Genomic DNA, 22,516 nt, shown 5'->3' on the forward strand with positions numbered 1-22,516 from the left:
AGAGAGAGAGAGCAAGAGAGAGAGAAGAGAGGAGAGACGAGAGAGGAGAGAGCGGTGGTGCATGGGTGCACCTCAGCCACGCTCAAGTCATAAACGATATCGTACACCGCCATCGTGACGGAAACAATACTGTGCAGCCGTATTCATTGACCTGGCCAGAGCTTTTGCTCTTTGTCACACACAACCATCTCATTGGCAGACTCGACAGCCTTGGTTCTCTAATGATTGCTCGCCTGGTTCACCAACTACTTCTCTGATCGAGTTCAGTGTGTCAAATCGGAGGGTCTGTTGTCCGGGCCTCTGCAGTCTCTATGGGGGTGCCACAGGGTTCAATTCTTGGACCGACTCTCTTCTCTGTTTACATCAATGATGTCGCTCTTGCTGCTGGTGATTCTCTGATCCACCTCTACGCAGACGACACTATTCTGTATACTTCTGGCCTTCTTTTGACACTGTGTTAACACCCTCCAGGCGAGCTTCAATGCCATACAACTCTCCTTCCGTGGCCTCCAACTGCTTCTTAAATACAAGTAAACCAAATGCATGCTCTTTCAACCGATCGCTGCCTGCTCCTGCCGCCTGTCCAACATCACTACTTTGGACGGCTCTGACTTAGAATATGTGGACAACTACAAATACTAGGTGTCTGGTTAGACTGTAAACTCTCCTTCAGACCACATCAAACATCTCCAATCCAAAGTCAAATCTAGAATTGGCTTCCTATTCCGCAACAAGCATCCTTTACTCATGCTGCCAAACATACCCTTGTAAAACTGACCATCCTACCAATCCTCGACTTCGGTGATGTCATTTACAAAATAGCTCCAAAACCCTACTCAATAAATTGGATGCAGTCTATCACAGTGCCATCCGTTTTGTCACCAAGCCCATATACTACCCACCCACTTGCGACCGTACACTTCCGTGACTGGATCCCAATTGATATGAGGTGCCCTCTCTTCATACTCGTGTTCTGTGCCAACACCCAGCTAAGGGGTCCTCCAGTCACTTACTATCTATTAGTACGCCATGCCCGCAATAGGCTGAGAGAGGCTGGACTGAGGGCTTGTAGGCCTGTTGTAAGGCAGGTCCTCACCAGACATCACTGGCAACAACGTCGCCTATGGGCACAAACCCACCGTCGCTGGACCAGACAGGACTGGCAAAAATTGCTCTTCACTGACGAGTTGCGCTTTTGTCTCACCAGGGTTGATGGTCGGATTCACGTTTATCGTCGAAGGAATGAGCGTTACACCGAGGCCTATACTCTGGAGCGGGATCGATTTGGAGGTGGAGGGTCCATCTTGGTCTGGGGTGGTGTGTAACAGCATCATCGGACTGAGCTTGTTGTCATTGCAGGCAATCTCAACTCATCTCAACTGTGCGTTACAGGGAAGACATCCTCCTCCCTCATGTGGTACCCTTCCTGCAGGCTCATCCTGCCATGACCCTCCAGCATGACAATTCCACCAGCCAAACTGCTCGTTCTGTGCGTGATTTCCTGCAAGATAGGAATGTCAGTGTTCTTCCATGACCAGTGAAGAGTGCGGATCTCAATCCCATTGAGGACGTCTGTGACCTGTTGGATTGGAGGGTGAGGGCTAGGGCCATACCCCCCAGAAATGTCCGGGAACTTGCAGGTGCCTTGGGGAAAGAGTGGGGTAACATCTCACAGCAAGAACTGGTAAATCTGGTGCAGTCCATGAGGAGGAGATGCACTGCAGTACTTAATGCAGCTGGTGGCCACACCAGATACTGACTGTTACTTTATGATTTTGACCCAACCCTTTGTTCAGGATCGATTTATTCCATTTCTGTTAGTCACATGTCTGTGGAACTTGTTCAGTTTTTGTCTCAGTTGTTGAATCTTGTTATGTTCATAGAAATATGAATAATTTTCCTGAAAATAAACACAGTTGACGATGAGAGGACATTTCTTTTTTTGCTGAGTTTAGAATGTGTAAAAATCCATTACACAACAACATGCCATAACCTGTCACCATATCTCTCAACGTAATGGTGTTGAGGCAACATATTGTCAGTAAGAGCAGCAGGGGTGCATGGATGATTGATAGCTCTAGCCCTCAAATATATAGATAGCTGGTCTGCTCTATGATAGACAGCCTGAAATTACTTGTTTCAGTCACCGAAAGTGGTTTCTCTCTTCTCCCACCTGAGAGCAAGGAAACCCAAGATTTCTTCTCCAAAGTAGATATTTATATTGCTCTGACATTGACCCTGTATTTCAGACAGCTAGGAAAACCCCAACTGTGTCCTTGTGAACAGATACAGTATGGTCTTGATGTATGTCTGTGGAGCAAACAAAAACACCACAACTTTCCAAGGCAGAGAACATTTAAGTGACGAAGCAGCAGGGGTGGAAATTAGGCTAGCACATGGCCGACGTGAGTAAGACATTTAAGAGTGTTAACCCTCGCAAGGCTGCCGGCCCAGACTGCATCCCAAGCCGCATCCTCAGAGCATGCGCAGACCAGCTGATTGGAGTGTTTGAGCACCCGAGCCACTGCCTGTTCACCCCGCTATCAAATCAAATCATCCAGAAGGTGAGGTCAGTACAGGTACATCAAAGCTGGGACCGAGAGACTGAAAAACAGCTTCTATCTCAAGGCCATCAGACTGTTAAATAGCCATCACTAGCTGGCTACCACCCGGTTACTCAACCTTGCACCTTAGAGGCTGCTGCCCCATATACATGGAATCACTGGCCACTTTAATAACGGAACACTAGTCACTTTAATATTGTTTACCTACTGCTTTACTCATCTCTTATCTATATACTGTATTCTATTCTACTGTATTTTAGTCAATGCCACTCTGACATTGTTCATCCTAATATTTATATATTTTGTAATTCCATTGTTATACTTTTAGATTTGTGTGTATTGTTGTGAATTGTTATATACTACTGCAATGTTGGAGCTAGGAACACAAGCATTTAACATCTGCAAAAAAATGTGTATGTGACCAATAACATTTGATTTGATGTTAAAAATCGGTAAAGTTTGATTTTTATATCAAACAAATAACCTTCAATTCATTGCATTTTCATCTTTTATGAAAATTAAAAGAAACCAATAAATACACTTAATGAATACAATTTTATTTTTCTAATTATCTTTCTCAAAAACATTTGTATATTATCCAATACCAAAATCATTACTCTTCGTTGTTTGTTCCAGAAATTTTACAGTTACTCTGTGACCCCACAAGGGGTCGTGACCCCGACTTTGAATACCACTGCACTAGCCCAAGGATAGTAATTTTCAGACAGAGTTACTAGAAAATGTGCCTAACTAGCCCGAGATGCATTTTACATTTTCGTGTTGCCCAGATGGCCAGTGTCAAAAATAATTAAAAGTACTACTTAAGTCGTTTTTTGGAGTATGTGTACTTTAGTTTAATATTTATATTTTAGAAAATGTTTACTTTTACCTAACTACATTCCTAAAGAAAATAATCTAAGTTTTACTCAATACATTTTCCCTGACACCCAAAGTACTTGTTACATTTTGAATGCTTAGCAGGACAGGAAAATGGTCCAATTCACACACTTATCAACAGAACATCCCTGGTCATCCCTCTGCCTCTGATCTGGTGGACTCACTAAACAGAACATCCCTGGTCATTCCTACTGCCTCTGATCTGGAGGACTCACTAAACAGAGAACATCCCTGGTCATTCCTACTGCCTCTGATCTGGTGGACTCACTAAACAGAACATCCCTGGTCATTTCTACTGCCTCTGATCTGGAGGACTCACTAAACAGAACATCCCTGGTCATTCCCTACTGCCTCTGATCTGGTGACTCACTAAACAGAGAACATCCCTGGTCATCCCTCTGCCTCTGATCTGGAGGACTCACTAAACAGAGAACATCCCTGGTCATCCCTCTGCCTCTGATCTGGAGGACTCACTAAACAGAAACATCCCTGGTCATCCTCTGCCTCTGATCTGGGGACTCACTAAACAGAAACATCCCTGGTCATCCCTCTGCCTCTGATCTGGAGGACTCACTAAACAGAGAACATCCCTGGTCATCCCTCTGCCTCTGATCTGGTGGACTCACTAAACAGATAACATCCCTGGTCATCCATCTGCTCTGATCTGGAGGACTCACTAAACAGAGAACATCCCTGGTCATCCCCTGCCTCTGATCTGGAGGACTCACTAAACAGATAACATCCCTGGTCATCGCCTCTGCCTCTGATCTGGTGGACTCACTAAACAGAGAACATCCCTGGTCATTCCTACTGCCTCTGATCTGGAGGACTCACTAAACACAAATGCTTCGTTTGTAAATGATGTCTGTGTGTTGGAGTGTGTCTGTAAAAAAACTAAAAAACAAGAACAATCGTGCTTTCCGGTTTGCTTAATATAAGGAATATTAAATTATTAATACTATTACTTTTGATACTCAAGTATATTTTAGCAATTACATTTACTTTCAATAATTAAAGAAAAATGAGTCTATTGTTGACACTGTCCCAAAATGTTTTGCTTGTCAGCAATCAACTTTTCAAGATATGTAACTTTCAAAATACAGAAATCCTCCCCTATGATGCATTTTACGTCATATGATGCAAAATGCATCATAAACGGATTATAAAAAAAAAATGTAAGTTACATATCTTGAAATCTTGATTGTCAATAATGGACGAATGAAACAAACACCAAAAGATGTGGTGGAATTTTTCATTAAGTATAATTAAAACCAAATACTTTTAGAGTTTTACTCAAGTAGTATTTTACTGGTTGACTTTATACTTGAGTAATTTTCTATTACGGTATCTTTACTTTTACTCAAGTATGACATTGGGTACTTTATCCACCCCTGTTACGTTCCATCACTGAGAAACTTTTTCTGCTGAATACGTCCTTTGCCTTTTTCTCTGTCAGACTTAAAATGCGTGTCACAAAACGAGGCCACGTACCCTTGAAATGCTTGATATCAAAAATTGGTGTCTCGGTCATAATCCGTCAGTAAATACATTTTCCCTGGGAGTCCTAATTAGGCGCTTAATTCCGAACTCTTGTTGCTCGCTCATCTCCAAAGGCACCATAGGAAAATTGCACTCAATATGAGTCCAACTGTTAAGCAGGAAGCTCTAAACAGCTAACTGCTGTTTCATCTAGGCGATTTCTGACTACATTTACCATGGTAACCTGGTTGGCAGCGTGGATACAGGTGCGTAGCAACACAGTACAGTCTGGTGTGAGTGTGTCAAGGTGGAGGGACTGTCAGAGGGGATGTGAATTGAGTGTTGACCTGTGTAACCCTCCAGTCCAAGCTCAGCTAAGTATTTATTCTCTTGGACGTTTCCTGTTCATCACAAAGGACACAATGGTCCAGCCGCTGATAGCTGTTATGTTCAGCTTGTGCCCTGCACCCTGTCCATTAGAGTTAAGTCAGTACAGGTGTGAGTCATACGCATTAACAAAGTATACCAAGGAAGTCAGGAAATGGGCGTTTGATGAGATCTGACCTTAACAATTGAGGGCACAACTGATACGAGGATTATTGGCAGCGACAATATATGATTACATATCACAGTGTGATCAGTGCCATACTGTTCCGCTAGACCATACATTACTGTGATATCCCCCAAACCAATATCCACTAAGCAATTAAAGGATGAATCAATGCCCTGAATCAAAACCGTATGACAGCTGCATTATCTCAGAATACAGGAGCTCTCTCTCTCTCTGTCTCTCTCTCTCTCTGTCTCTCTCTCTGTCTCTCTCTCTCTCTCTCTTCTCTCTTCCTCTCGTCTCTCTCTCTCTCTCTCTCTCTCTCTCTCTCTCTCTCTCTTCCTCTCTTCCTCTCTCTGTCCTCTCGTTCTTCTCTCTCTGTCTCTCTCTGTTCTCTCTTCTCGTCCTCTGCTCTCTCTCTCTCTCTGTCTCCTCGTCCTCTCTTCTCTTCTCTCTACTCTCTCTCTCTCTCTCTCTCTCTCTCTGCTCCTTCCCTTCCTCCAGGTTCATTTGAAGCTGATAGGGGGGTAAGACTGAGAGAGACAGAGTGAGAGAGAGAGCGGGATATATATATAGAGAGAGATAGGTCTGGGAGTGTTGCAGAGGGAGGCTGGCACAGTGGCAAGGTCAATGTCATCTCACACATCAAGGGGATTGGTCACGTTTAATCTAATCAGCCGCTTTCATATGCAGACACTCACCTATTTGACGCTTCTGTCAGACGTCCACGAGATTCATCTTGAAAACTCCACAATGGGCTCTTCATTTATCTCATTACAGTTGTGTAGCAGCCAGCCTGATACCACTGGACCACAGTGGGTCACACCTTGAAGTGGAGATGTCACTACAGTCTCTCGGTAGGGGGAGAACTGCTGGGCCGTATTCCTGAAGCATCTCAGAGTAGGAGGGCTGATCTAGGATCAGGTCCCCCTTGTGAATGTTATAGGACTCATTATAATCTAAAAAGACAAAAGTGATCTTAGAACAGCCCTCAAAGGGGTACTTACGCCTACGATCTCCTACTGCAGAAAGGCCTCATGATTAATAACTTCCCCCCCAATAATGTCATTACAATAAAAATGTTCTTCGTAAAATTGGACTAATCCCTTTAGATTTTCCACTCGGCACGAGGTAACAAATACATTTAGGTCAGGTGCCTACAACACTTTCCTCAAGTGAGGAGACCGCTGGTTGTTATAGGCCACTGCTCAGTGTGTAATCTACATAATTCAATTGAATACGATTCTTAGAAGTGTTCCAACCAGACTTTTAATATATTACTCCAGCAATATTGTTATTTCCTAACTTAGTTTGGTGTGTGTTGATTGCATAAGTTACTTGGTTCAATGTATTAAGGCCTACAACCTACATATCATATCATCAGTACAATAATAAGAATAAATATTATTAAAAGTTACAATAAAGACCAGCAGAAGGGCCCTTAGGAACACCTGCTCTTTCCATGACAGAATGCCCAGGTGAATCCAGGTAAACACTATGATCCCTTATTGATGTCCCTTTGTTAAATCCACTTCAATCAGTGTAGATGAAGGGGGAGGAGACAGGTTAAAGAAGGATTTTTTTAACCTTCAGACAATTGAGACATGGATTGTGTATGAGTACCATTCAGTGAATGTATGGGCAAGATTTAAGTTCTATTGAACAGGGTATGGTAGTAGGTGCCAGGCGCACCGGTTTGTGTCAAGAACTGCAATGCTGCTGGGTTTTTCACACTCAACAGTTTCCTGTGTGTATCAAGAATAGTCCACCAGCCAAAGGACATCCAGCCAACTTAACACAACTGTGGGAAGCGTTGAAGTCAACATGGGTCAGCATCCCTGTGGAACGCTCTCGACACCTTGCAGAGTCCATGCCACGATGAATTCAGGCTGGGGGGGTGGGGTGCAAGTCAATATTACAAAGGTGTTCTTAATGTTTTGTACACTCAGTGTATATCAAGATGTCCTTTCGAAGCAGACTTATGACTGACATCTCAAAGCCATATGAATGTACACAACTAGCCATTTTAAAAAGCATGTCATATCAGAAGGATACTTGCTTTAATATTGATCTATGCAGTGGACCAAAAAAATCTCCTCGCGCATCGATTCTCTTTGTGATTCTGTCACACTGCAGTTCTGGAGCCTATACAACTTTTAACCTCCATCTTTGCCTTCTCCCTGTAATCCTCCCTGGAACCCAGCATCCTGGGCAGCCAATCATCTAAATCCGTGTTTAATTTCCTGTCCCTATGCGATACATATAAGCCCTTTCCTGCCTGTGCTTTCTATCATTGTAGACAATCTGGATATGATTGAGAAACATCGTGTGTTGCTGATGTTTCAAAATGGCCATAAGGGGGTCACGAGCAGAATGTCACATAACTGCAGGGGTTCTTGTCTTTGTCGGATTAAATCCTCTCTGGAACTCAAAAGGATACGGTGTTTGTGTTGTCCCTTGAACAATATGTGTTGTAGTGATGCTTGCAACTTTTTGTCACTTGTCATGTCAGATCCAACGGCTCAACAACATCAGTTAGTCACGTATGAGTGTACACACACACACACAAACACACACACAGCATACACACATGAATACACCTGCAGCCAATGTTTCCCCCCTTCCTTTCGTCTCCCGTTGAGTTGGTGGATCAATTGCTAGTCATTCTCTGACTGTGCCCAATCTCTTCCAAAAAGTGAGACTGTGTTTTGATCCAGTAGATTGAATTGGAGGATGCTGGCTGTGCATGCCAGACAACGCCTTCTCTCTCGAGCTCATGTTTAGTCGGAGCTGCCTCTTGCTTGTAGAATTTTCTTTCTCATTTCTGACCAAATATGTTCGTAAAGCCAGGAGACATCCCTCTCTATGTTGCTCTACAAGCCTGTCTTAGTTATATTTCTTCCTACAAATCACCTCTGTTTGGCGTCTTTGGACCAAAGCCCCTTGGACACTACTAAGAGCCATGCAACCAATGGATATAGCACTCAATAAGCATACCCATTGATATGAGCACTGAGTTTCTGCAGGGAATTCTCTGAAGGGATGTTGAAAACAAGATGGCTGTTATATCCTCTAACTTGCCCAATGGCACCTCTAGGTGGTCTAATTAATCTGGCCTAACACATGGCAGGTTTACACAGAAGACATCCTCACACTCTTGGACTGACTGACACACTAGTTAGTTACTGTGATCCCCCCAGTGGCTCACAAGGCCCGCCCGAGGGGCCCTGAGTGAAAGATGAAATTGTGTCATGTTGACAAAAAAAGTACTGAGAGGAAATGATTACAGTACAATAGTTGTAGCAAAGTATTTTTAAAGTATCCGTTAGCTTCGCAACACCAATTGGGACCACACCAGCCATGAGGATAAGTATCTAATGGAACTCTGTGTTGAAAGCCTCTGTTTCCATTAATCTTTTGGAAGACATTTTGCAATGATTACCTGCAAGCCCCCCCCCCCCCCCCCCCCCCCCCCCCCCAATGACTGATTGGTCCAATAATGATAATTACTAGCAAGAACCATCCCACAGCGTGGCCTTGTTTTCCCAGGAGCCCTTGCCAAACTATCGCTCCATAACTTCTTCCATGCTTTCTCTCACCCAATCCTTATCAACTTCCTTCAAATTAATTTGACTCCTACCAAAGTCACTCATGCCCATAATGAGTCATTCCAAATGAGGAAATCCATAACTTTGTATTGACACACTGAATACGGCTCTCCATTAGGTTGAATAGCAGAGCGGAGCGAAAGACAAGCGGAGCTTGGAATCACAGGAACATTAGGAATTGAAGTATCAGCGGGAAAAACAAGCGGATGGAATACAGACATTTATGTTGAAGTAGCCGGGGAAAGACAAGCGGATGAATACAGGCAGTATGTGAGAGTAGCAGGGGAAAAGAACAAGCCCATGAATACAGGACATTATGTTGAAGTAGCAGGGGAAAAGACAAGCGGATGGAATACAGGACATTATGTTGAAGTAGCAGGGGAAAAGACAAGTGAATAGAAAGCAGGACATAACGGTCCATAGCGGTCATTGGGCCAGTAACCCGAAAGCTGCTAGTTTGAATCGCCGAGCCGACAAAGTGAAAAATCTGTCGATGTGCCCTTAAAGCAAAGCACTTCCTCCTAATTGCTTCACAGTCGCAACTGATAACGTCTGGCCATGACCCCATTCTCAGTGGGAGTTGGGATATGGAAAGAAGCACATTTTCAAACAGGACAAATATAAAATCTCACCAAATGATTACTTTATTTTACTACAAGTTCCCCACCACTGACACCTTGGTCATGTGATCCTGGAAACATTCTATCCATTAGAGCTGTGTGTCTGTCTCAAAATGAGACCGGAGTCGATGGGAGGCTGTGCATTGTATTGGCTATGCATGTTATCACACTACGTGGACAACCCTTCAAACTAGTGGATTCAGCTATTTCAGCCACAACTTTTGCTGACAGGTGTATAAAATCAAGCACACAGCCATGTAATCTCCATAGACACACATTGGCAGTAGAATGACCTTAATGAAATGCTCAGTGACATTCATTGTGGCACCATCATAGGATGCCACCTTTCCAACAATTCAGTTCGTAAAATGTCTGCCCTGCTAATGCTGTCCCAGTCAACTGTAAGTGCTGTTATTGTGAAATGGAAATGTCTAGGAGCAACAACGGCTCAGCCGCCAAGTGGTAGGCCACACAAGCTCACAGAAATGGAGTGTTGAAGCGAATTTCTCATAAAAATCATCGGTCCTCGGTTGCAACACACTACCGAGTTCCAAACTGCCTCTGGAAGCAACGTCCACACAAGAACTGTTCGTCGGGAGCTTCTTGAAATGGGTTTCCATGGCCAAACAGCAGCACACAAGCCAAAGATCACCATGCGCAATGCCAAGCATCGGCTGGAGTGGTGTAAAACTCGCCGACCATTGGACTCTGGAGCAGTGAAAATGTGTTCTTTGGAGTGATGAATTGCGCTTCACCATCTGGCAGTCCGACGGACAAATCTGGGTTTGGAGAACGCTACTTGCCCGAATGCATCAAGTTTGGCGGAGAAGGAATAATGGTCTAAGGCACTTTTTCATGGTTYGGGCCCCTTATTTCCAGTGAAAGGAAATCGTAACGCTTCAGCATACAATGATCTCTCCTCACTAATGCTCTTCTGGCTGAATGGTAGCAAGTTTCCACAGCAGTGTGGAGGCTAATAAAGCACCAAAGGGGGGACCAACTCCATACTAATGCCCATGATTTTGGAATGAGATGTTCGACAAGCAGGTGTCCAAATAATTTGTGTATTTAGGACAGGAGGGCCAGAACAGGGTACAAGTTCATGGGGCAGTAGGAACAGAGGGCAGACAGGGTAAACAGGCTTATGGGCAGTAGGACAGAGGGGCCAGACAGGGTGTACAAGGCTTATGGGGCAGGAGGAACAGAGGGCCAGACAGGGTACAAGGCTTATGGATGGGGCAAGCTAGACAGAGGGCCAGGCAGGTGCAAGGCTTATGGGGCAGTTAGGACAGAGGGCCAGGCAGGCGCTACAAGGCTTATGGCGCTCAGTAGGACAGAGGCCAGACAGGGTACACGGCTTATATGGGCAGTAGGGCAAGAGGCCAGACAGGGTACAAGGCTTATGGGGCAGTAGGACAGAGGGCCAGGACAGAGTACAAGGCTATGGGCAGTAGGACAGAGGGCCAGACAGGTACACGCTTATGGGCAGCTAGGAGCAGAGGGCGCAGACAGGGTACAAGGCTTATGGCGTAAAGGACAGAGGGCCAGACAGAGGTACAAGGCTTATGGCAGAATAGGACAGAGGGCCAGACAGGGTACAAGGCTTATGGGGCAGTAGGGCAGAGGGCCAGACAGGGTACAAGGCTTATGGGGCAGTAGGAGCGATGGCCGGTGAAGGAGATAGTAACTTCAGGTGCAAGAGGCTGGAGTACAGCTATGGATTGTATGTTTCCTGCTGAAACAGGAAATAAGTGCTTTCATTCCTTGATCCACGCCTGACAAGTTGACAGGTCTCACTGAGGACACGTTCTGTATGTCTGTGACTTTCACACTTTGTCTTTAACAGAGAGGAAAACAGAAAAGCAACTTATCTCGTTGACAGAGGCCGTGGCACACAATTGCAATCAATGGGTTTAGGCTTTTTCAATGACCCAGGAAGACACAACTGTTACCTTGAGAGAGAAATCACATTTTCCTTTGCTTATATCAACCCTTAATCCCACACCAAATAGAATTACTAGCGAAGAGGATTGTAAAGATTTATTCTGCGGACGTGTGGATTAAACAGATAGCGACAGATCCAGCCTTGAGGAGAGATGAATCCTCTCTTCAGCATGAGTAGAGGGATAGACCACCATTTTAGCCCAGTCAAACAAAGCAGAGAGCTTCCAACAATGTCAACCACTACACGTGATAGTGTCACTGGGACTATATCTCACAGACAGCTACAGAACGAACACTTTGATGCCACTGTGATATAGTGGACGTGCCCGCCCTTTAAAGCAGGATTCAGTTATTGTGTTGTTGTCATGGACTGGACCCTGCAGCACCCTGTGCATGTCTGTTTCACTTTGAATCCTATTCCACYCTTTTTCTCAGCTCTACTTTTTTCCCGTAGCATCTTTTTATAGTCCTCCTCACGACTCCTTGGCTTGTTTTTTTTGTCAAAACCCTTTCCTCTCAGGACAAAACCACTGCTTGTCATTTCAAACAAATACCGTGAAAAGAACTAGATCATATGAGCAGCAATGGCGTGGTGAGCATCAATAGCTCCTTCAGCCGACATCTAAGAGTGATAGATCAAACGGATCAAAGCCTTGGCAACGCCAGCATGATGGATGACAACAATGGACAAGTAATAACTGTTTTAAAACCATGTGGATATCCAAGAACAGCCTCTCGCTCTCTGCATTGTGGTTTCACTGCGAGGAAGACGAGCATTTAACAAAGGAAACATTTCCTTGTTTGATGTCTGTGATGACAAACTGACAAACTCCCCTAAAATGTACCAGCCATTTCAATAGAGGGAGCAAAATAATACATAAACACAAAGTAACTGATCATTATTTGCAAGGAAAATCTGTCATAAGTAGCTCTCCAGTCTAGAAATACATTACAAATGCCAGTCGAGGAGGGTCTCGGTACACTGTTCAGGCTTTAACGAGCCAATTTGCAAGAATGTGTCAGCAAAGTTTTTTCCTGCATGGCCTCTGAGGGTCCTACAATGATAAATGACTATCAGTTCTCTTAACTCTGTCAGAATGGCACTACACACCTCAGACTACATATGCAAGTCACTTAAATTAGCCCTGGGTTAAATCAACTTGGTAAAGACAGGCTGAGATTAAACAGACCAGTATTATTTTACCACTGCATGTTGTGGCAATCTGTTATCAACGTTTATTACAGTAAGTTTTACAGGATAATCTAGGGATTTTAAAAGGCTATGCTCTTGGTAATGATAATCCAATCATGCGAGAATTCACTGAGGTTTCTGTGCGGAATGGGATTATACTAAAACTGCATCACTACGCAGTCATGATTGCAATGTGCAGGGCCAAGACATGTCGTATTTTATAGAAAGTCCCTCGGGAAAAAAAATCCTTTGCTTCTCCCCCCTTTTATTTAGAACAAGTGAAGTGCATACCTCTTCCTCATCATCCTCCTCCTCCTCGCTGCTGGGTTCTTCTGGTGCTCTTATAAACCACCATTGAATCTCTAAGTAAACTGACGTGGTTCCACTCTGGAAGGCGCACGCCATTTCAATGTTTTGACCTTCTTTTACCGTTAGATTGGAGGGGATATCCGTAAACTTTCCTGAAAGATAGAGAAAAACAATCAGTATAATCGCTGTCTGTCCATCTCTCCACAACTACAGCCTACATATAACAAACCTGTCATAGTGTAAGGTACTACTTTCAACACATGGTAGTTGAGTAAATAAACCCTTACAACAACAACAACAACAAATAAACATGAAAGAAAATCAAGAGAACACGTGAAAAACCTGTGTGAAGAAACACGTGAAAGATTTCAAAAAGGAAAGGAAATATATATATTTTCACAGAGTTAGACATGTGGTTTTCGTAGGTGTGACGTTTCACATGCATGTATCACGTGTGAACAAATCAAATGGGGAAAAAAGTCACATGGGAAAAACAGACACGTATGGTTTTTGGACAGGTAAAGTTTCATATGGATTTTTTCACGACTAAGACACGTGGTTTCCCAACATTTCTCATATTATGTTTCACATGCGTGCTTTTGTAACTGGCAGGATTAGAAGCCAGGTCTCCCACTGGAAAATCTGACGTCTTGACCATTAGACCAAACACAAACGTTGACGTTGCATGCAGGGCTACATCATCACATGTGGATTTTCACATTTTAATGTCAACCAGGGCTGTCAAACAATTAAAAAATGCTTCCCAATTCATGGCAGGATTTCCTCCTGTGATTAATCATGATGTATCGCAATTTCATAATTTGCTAAAATTGAGCTGCAATTTACACATTGTTTTTATACAAAAGCATTACGAGAACATTGACGTCTTGATTTTGTTCAAAGTAACAGTTAGCCAAATCAGATAAATTGACAAACACACTTTAACCTCAAAGTCAACTTGTTCTGATATGGCATTGTTGCAGCAGTATAGCTGTATATATCATGTATTTAGGATGTTTTCAGTGTATTAACTGGAGTTAACTGATTAACTCTGAGAGCACTAATTCTAACATGTTAAACAGGATGAATAAGGAGATACGGAACTCTAGCTTCTCTGTTCTTTTCACTGGGCTTCTTTTCACTGGGCTTCTTTTCACGGGGCTTCTTTTCACGGGGCTTCTTTTCATTGGGCTTCTTTTAACTGGGCTTCTTTTCACTGGGCTTCTTTTCATTGGGCTTCTTTTCACTGGGCTTCTTTTCACTGGGCTTCTTTTCATTGGGCTTCTTTTCACTGGGCTTCTTTTCACTGGGCTTCTTTTATTGGGCTTCTTTTCATTGGGCTTCTTTTCACTGGGCTTCTTTTCACTGGGCTTCTTTTCACTGGGCTTCTTTTCACTGGGCTTCTTTTCATTGGGCTTCTTTTCACGGGGCTTCTTTTCACTGGTCACTGACCAGCATATGAGGCATGCACCTGCAGCAGTAAAACTCTGAGATGGATGGCTCAGAAATACTGTAAGAAATTGTATTTTTCAATGCACTTGAATTACTATACTCAGGTAGGCTAAGTGACCTTTTTACAGAATGGCATTACAGAATTTGCAATTCCATATGTTCAAACATTGCTACTGCAACATGCAACAACGTGTGAGAGGAATAACACTATATTTCACCACCACAATTTCACATGTGAAAGTTAAGATTTTCACGTGAATGTTTCCTTACATGTGAAACTGGAAATGTTACTTTGAAATGTGATTGATTTTCACATGTGAAATTGCAATTGAACATGTGAAAGTGACATTTTCACATGAGAAAGTTTTTCACATGTGAAACTGCATATCCGATTTTCATGTGAACCTTTTGAACATCTGTGGAACTGCAAATTTCACATGTGCAACTGTAATTCACATGAGGTGAAAACGTTTTTTTCCCCTCAAATGTGAAAAAGGTGGTTTAATTTAATACATGTGAAAGTATGGTTTCACGTGAAATTTAAGCTCAACACGTGCAAACAGTTATTTCACATATGTAAATGCGATTTTGTAAGGGAAGTGTAGGTTAATCGAATTAGTGAAATATATCATTTTAAATGAAGGGGCTTCCTATGTGTCTAGAACTGTCACTGCGATGGGTATCATACCTTGATCATAACATAATGCCTTATAACATATATCAGCCCCTCAAAGAACGGACATATGAGATAAACGTGATTTAACCTCAACACATTTGCCAGATTCACTCTCCAATAACTACAATTCAAATGAATGTGCATAGTGTAATTCAAATAAGACCAGCATAGTATAACCTAGAGTGCATAGCCTATCTGAATATATATTTAAATGTGGAACATGTTACACTGGTTTAATCCATGAAAACACTCTAAGCATCACAATAACTGTCGTTCAATGTAGCCTACAGTTTTCCCCCCGCAACACTCACTGCGCTTAAAAAAACAAAAACAAAAACATTTTCTGATCATTTTCAAGGGATACAGGCTAGGGAGGCAGTGGAAATACCAAGGCATCCAAAGGTAGAGAGAAACCACGAAGGATAGATGCAAACTCGCACTGATATGTCAACAGGGTAACCGTACATGGTGCTGAAAAATAACTACTGCCCGCTCTACGCCATTCCAACACTGTTTCTGCATATCCGTTACTTTAAATGCATGTCGCGCTCAGTGTCTCTTCAAAGTTATTCTTACAACGATATTAATCTGTGCCTGATAGTCCAACATCTACGTTCTACTAATTATAATAATATTATAAACTACTAAATTATATCCAGGTGTCATTTTAAGCAATCAACAGTTGCGTTTTGTTCATTTGGACAACATTGGATCAAAACTAGGTACTTTTTCTGCATTTATTTTACAGCCCAGAAGTACGTTGCATTTGTTACGTCAATCGAAACATATTCATTATTTAATATCTGCGTCTTGAAGTTATACGCACTTTTAACATGAATTCAAATGCGATGTATATTGTTTTTAACCCAGACGAAGTCCAGAGAGATTAGAATTGATGGAAGTGTTGAAGGGCGATATGTCTCAGCTTACCTTCAAAGCAGAATCCAAATTGTATACATAAACTAGACAATACAACGAATCCAATAAAGTCCTGAGAGGTCCACATCATTACAGATGGATAATGTCACATCAGCCGAGAGAAAAAAAAACGATCTTCCAAAACTGCTCAGCAAATTAAACTGTTGCCAGGCCGATATGCTTGGACACAGAATGGCGAATATATAACATGCTGGAACAATAGCAAGGCTCCTGAAGTTGTCAGCTTTGCAGAGAGAGAGAGCGAGACTGGTGACTGCGCGCTCTGCACAAGGTGTTGTAAAACTAATAGCCTCTGTTCTCTGCTCTCGGTACAGTACGTGGCTGTTCATGCAACGTCAGTGTGCAGTTCCCCTATTGTGTGCTTGGTGTACACACCTCTACACTTTTTCAAAGCCCGTTTTCCACATTATTTCAAATTGCACTAGTCTAGACTTAAAAATAGGTAATATAGTAAAGTAATTATCAAGCATAGCAGCGGGAGTAGCCTACAAACGATTTTGAAAGCTAGTAATAATTTTAGCATTCATGACAAGATTTGTGTGAGAGATTTGTGTGAGGAGAGCAAAATAGCTCCTCACTTTTCTCCACAACCAAAACATGCCAAATCATTTAAGAGACTGGGTGGGTTGTCACTCAAAACCACATCAAAATGGTATCTGATTCTCAAGTGGTATGTGGCATGAAGAATTTACATATGGAATGTAGGTGTGTCCATCTCATTGAGGGTCGGCTCTAGCCTTTTGAGGGCCCTAAGCGAGATTTGGTTGGGCCCCCCCCCTCCCTGCAGGCAAAACATTTTTAGTGGCCCCCTCTGATGAAGGCAGAGAAATAAATGTACATTATACAGCTCCTTTCATGGAATTCTACCCATTTTACCATGAGGTGCAAATACATTTTTTTTGCAATTTTAAAGCTAATTTCCTGAAAATCTACAAATGTTGCCATGACATATCATGTTAATGATTTCTGAGTGAGAGTGACTAACAACATCAATGGGTAGACACTTGCCCTGTGTGCTCGGTCAGTACTCAGCCATGATTACTACAAGTTTAGATAGCTGGCTAGACTAACTCACCAATCTAAAAAAAGTGTTGGCTGACGTGAGCTAATTGAGTGACTGTCAATGACTGACATAATAAGAAAAAAAACTGCTGATGCACAACATATGTTGGACTTGCACCTATTCTAACTCGACCCAGACTCTTTTTTATAAGTGGCTGGGGGCCCTAAGCGATCGTTTATGTCGCTTACGTTTGGAGCAGGCCCTGCTCATGTTTATTAATAGCTATGCAGTCAGACCTCTGAAACAGGCACAGATCAGACCCACTGGTACAGAGGCTATAAAACAATATTGTAGCTATTGATGGCGGAGACAGCTGAGACAGGGTTTGAACCAGAGACCCTGCAAGTACAGGTCAATCACAAAAGGCTACTTCCTATGYCATTAAACACTTCTAGGGATAGCACCCTTTTTTCAATTCTTGCCTAAAATGACATACCCAAATCTAACTGCCTGTATCTCAGGCCCTGAAGCCTGAGAGATTATCATATTGCTGCCACCAATGTACTGATTGAGAGGGAACCTGCCAGAGAAGTGCTTTCCTTGTAACCACAAGGTCAGTGGTTCAAGATTTACTCCGGCTGTTCTGCCTTAACACTATAGAATCGAAGTTACATAAAACCAGGCTAAATCCAGTTATGTACTATACTGTTGCTGTTGTTGATGATCAGCACTATCTAAGCAATAGTCAGTGTGGGGCAGCGAACGTTACTTAAAGGAACTTGTCCACCGTTGGTTTCTTGCCAGTATCCATTTTCTCAACCGGAGCATGCTGCACGGGCCACTTTGAGTGAAGCAGAGTGCATCTGAAAATTAAACACTTTTCCAGGGCGATGATGTTTGCAATAATTAATGACATTCACATCCAGCCACGTTCATAAGTGCGCGCTCAACGACAATAATACTTTCTCCCTACTCCTATATTATGTATATATACAGTTTTGTAACAATGTACAAATGGTTAAAGTACACAAGGGAAAATAAATAAGCATAAATATGGGTTGTATTTACAATGATGTTTGTTCTTCACTGGTTGCCCTTGTGGCAACAGGTCACAAATCTTGCTGCTGTGATGGCGCACTGTGGAATTTTACCCAGTAGATATGGGAGTTTATCAAAATTGGATTTGTTTTCTAATTCTTTGTGGATCTGTGTAATCTGAGGGAAATATGTGTCTAATATGGTCATACATTGGGCAGGAGGTTAAGAAGTGCAGCTCAGTTTCCACCTCATTTTGTGGGCAGTGTGCACATAGCCTGTCTTCTCTTGAGAGCCAGGTCTGCCTAAAGCTGCCTTTCTCAATAGCAAGGCTATGCTCACTGAATCTGTACGTAGTCAGGCTCAGTGAGTGACTGAACACCATAGATATTGGTAATGTTGGTGACTGAACACCATAGATACTGGTAATGTTGGTGACTGAGCACCATAGATACTGGTAATGTTGGTGACTGAACACCCATAAGAATACTGGTTAATGTTGTGAACTGAGCACATAAGATTTACCTGGTGAATTGTTGATGATTGAGCACCAATAGTATAGCTGGTGATGTTGGTCGACTGAGCAACCATAGAGTACTGGTAATGTTGGTGACTGTAGCACCAATAGAATATTGGTAATGTTTGGTGACTGAACACCATAAGATACTGTAAGTTTGTGACTGAAGCACCATAAATACTGATTATATGTTGGTGATCTGAGCACCATTAGATAGACTGGTAAGTATTGGTGACTGAACACCATACGATACTGTAATGTTGGTGCTGACACCATATAGGATCTGGTAATGGTTGGTGAACTGAAGTCACTCAATTGATGAGCGGTTGCAAGATATCACGTCTGAGCATTGAATTAGAGGCACCAGTAGTAGATCTTTGGGTAAATCGACCATGGTTATCGAGTATATCATGACTGGGTAGACACATAGTCACAATACGAGAGACACCGGGTAAGATCTCTATGGTGCTGCCTAGTTGGTTGACTCATAGAGCACATCTATCCCATAGCATACTGGTCAGATTCGTATGTTTGGTCTTGACATGATCACCATAGATACGGGTAATTGTGTCTGACTAAGCCCAAGATAACTGGTAATTCACGTTGGGCACTGAGAGCACCATACATATACTAACATTTACCTCGTAATAGTAGGTGGACTGAGCACCATAAGAATCCACTAGTCAATGGTATGGTGGCGTCTGAGCTCATCTCAGCTACTCACCTCATATCGATTAGTACTGCGGCAGGTAATGTGGGTGGTGTGTGACCTGAAACACCATTTAGACATACACCTGTCGAGAGGCAATCAAGTTTGGTGATCTGTACGGCCAGCATGCTCACTAAGATACTTGGGTGCATGATGCGTTGATGATCTCAGCACCCTAACACTATAGAGATCCTGCTAATGGGGTTGTGACGTTGCCATCAACTTGACCTGTATGCACCAGTTAGTGACAATGTTAATCCAATTGCGTGGACTGAGCACCACTAGATACTGGTACCACATGTTGTGTCAACGTCACTAACAACCATAAAGATTACCTGATATTGTTGTGAGATCTGTGCGCGAGCACGCCATAAATTACTAGCGATACTAAGCAGTTTTGGTTCACTAGAGAGCTACCTATGGTAGATGCACTGGTAGTTGTCGCCATCTGAACCCCCATAGACTACTGGTAATTGACTTCGGTGACGAGATCACTATGTAGTGAACTGGTTAGCTTGTTGACTCGAGAATGCTCACTCGATATAATACTCGTAACACTGCTATGATAGACCTTGAGATTATCACATAGACCGAAGGGTAATGTTGGATGAGCTTGAAGCACCATGACCGTAACTGGTAATCAGTCTCCAAGGTGACTTGCAGCGCAACCACCACCAATGAGTAAATTAAATGTGTGTTCAATATCCGAGTTCTAAAGAACAGCTGTATCTCGTAATGAGTCAACTCTTACATATTAACTCTCGGTTGATACTGTTGGTCATCCACTAAACATGTACCCTGACTGAGAGCTCTAACCGGTATCTCAAAAACGATCACCCAGTAAATCAATCAGCTAGTGTTGATCGACTGAGAGGGCCTGACTCACCATTATACTATCCGGTAATCGTAATGCGTGATTCACTGACGCAACTATGACTAACTAGTTAGATGTGTTGGGTCTGACTGCGAGCAACCGTCATATTAGATACCTGGTGAGTACCTATACGACACTGAGCACCATTAATAGACCTAACTGAGGATCGTTAATGGTGTTCCAAGGGGTGGCCTACCTGCGAGAGACGAGAGACGCATTCATCTATTAAGCTCGGTAATGTTTGGTGACGTGAGCCTACCATATTCTCCATAAGCTTGTTGAACCGAGGCTACCATAGATACTAAGTACATTGGGAACTGTAGCACCATAGATACTGGTAATGTTGGTGATTGAGCACCATAGATACTGGTAATGTTTGTGACTGAGCCACCATAGATACTGGTAATGTTGGTGACTAAGCACCATAGAGACTGGTAATGTTGGTGACTAGCACCATATATACTGGTAGTTTGGTGACTGGCACCATAGATACTGGTAATGTTGGTGACTGAGCACCATAGATACTGGTAATGTTGATGACTGAGCACCATATATACTGGTAATGTTGGTGACTGAACACCATCAACACTGATCATTTTTGGTGACTGAGCACCATTATACTGGTAATGTTGGTGACTGAGCACCATAGATACTGGTAATGTTGGTGATTGAGCACCAATAGAGATCTGGTAATGTTGGTGACTGAACACCAATGAGACTGATAATGTTGGTGACTGAGCACCATAGATACTGGTAATGTTGGTGACTGAGCACCATAGATACTGGTAATGTTGGTGACTGAGCACCATAGATACTGGTAATGTTGGTGACTGAACACCATAGATACTGGTAATGTTGGTGACTGAGCACCATAGATACTGGTAATGTTGGTGACTGAGCACCATAGATACTGGTAATGTTTGTGACTGAGCACCATCAACACTGAATACTGTTGTGACTGAGCACCATAGATACTGGTAATGTTGGTGACTGACCACCATCAACACTGATAATGTTTGTGACTGAGCACCATAGATACTGGTAATGTTGGTGACTGAGCACCATCAACACTGATAATGTTGGTGACTGAGCACCATAGATACTGGTAATGTTGGTGACTGAGAGCACCATCAACATGATAAGTTGGTGACTGAGCACCATATATACTGGTAATTGTTGGTAGCTGAGCACCATCAACACTGATAATGTTGGTGACTGAGCACCATCAACACTGAAATGTTGGTGACTGAGCACCATAGATACTGGTAATGTTGGGACTGAGCACCATCAACATTGATAATGTTGGTGACTGAGCACCATAGATAATGGTAATGTTGGTGACTGAGCACCATCAACACTGGATAAGGTTGGTGACTGAGCACCAATAGAACTGATAATGTTGGTGATTGAGCACCATAGATACTGGTAATGTTGGTGACTGAGCAAACAATCAACACTGATAATGTTGGTGACTGAGCACCATAGATACTGGTAATGTTGGTGACTGAGCACCATCAACACTGATCATGTTTGTGGGAGTCTATGACAAAGGGTTTGCTGTGTCACCATCATGATCAAGGATAACAGAGTGTGCCCTGAGCACTGTGTCTGCACACAAAGACCACCTCTATTCACCAGTAAATGGGCTGGTCAGACGTGGTGTGTCATACTGAAATAGCATGTTGGTAGACTTGATCTTATTTTCCTTTTTCCCTAAGGGACAACTTTCATTAAAGATGGGATCTGTTTATCTCTGTAAATCAATGTCTAGGTGTTTATTTCTTTATTTTTACTGGCCCTTCCAGCCTCTTCGAAGGACAACATTGACTTTGTGTTACATTGTTGTTTCTTGCAGCAGTTTGGATACATATTTCATGCGTTTTACACACATGATACTTCTATATAGTTTGATTTCCTCAGACATGTACGGTATACATGATATATGGTGTTTTTTTGTCCTAACTATTACAGATCATGAGGTTTAAACCCCACCCCTCAGCTACTCTCAGCCAATCCCAGCTATCTCCGTAGATCAACCCTCTCTAGATTTCAATTTGCCATATATATCTTTCGACTGTGCTGTGACGTCTCGCATAAATTCCGAACTGTTCTAATCTCATAGTACCCACAGATTGTAAATTAAAGATG

General features: G+C 42.7%; 1 protein-coding gene across 1 annotated transcript in view; it reads right to left on the minus strand.

The window, feature by feature from the left end:
- The window catches only part of LOC111973603 (V-set and transmembrane domain-containing protein 2A-like), a 37,147-nt gene extending 20,307 nt beyond the window's left edge, over positions 1 to 16,840 (minus strand). The window contains exons 1-2 of the mRNA XM_024000983.2: positions 16,222 to 16,840; positions 13,146 to 13,315 (exon numbers count right to left, since the gene is read on the minus strand). Coding sequence (XP_023856751.1) covers positions 13,146 to 13,315; positions 16,222 to 16,300 — 249 coding nt within the window. The 5' untranslated portion in view covers positions 16,301 to 16,840. The remainder of the gene's footprint in view (positions 1 to 13,145; positions 13,316 to 16,221) is intronic.
- Positions 16,841 to 22,516: the final 5,676 nt, after the last annotated feature.

Source organism: Salvelinus sp. IW2-2015, linkage group LG14 (genome assembly GCF_002910315.2).
Source record: "Salvelinus sp. IW2-2015 linkage group LG14, ASM291031v2, whole genome shotgun sequence".
Classification (NCBI taxonomy): domain Eukaryota; kingdom Metazoa; phylum Chordata; class Actinopteri; order Salmoniformes; family Salmonidae; genus Salvelinus; species Salvelinus sp. IW2-2015.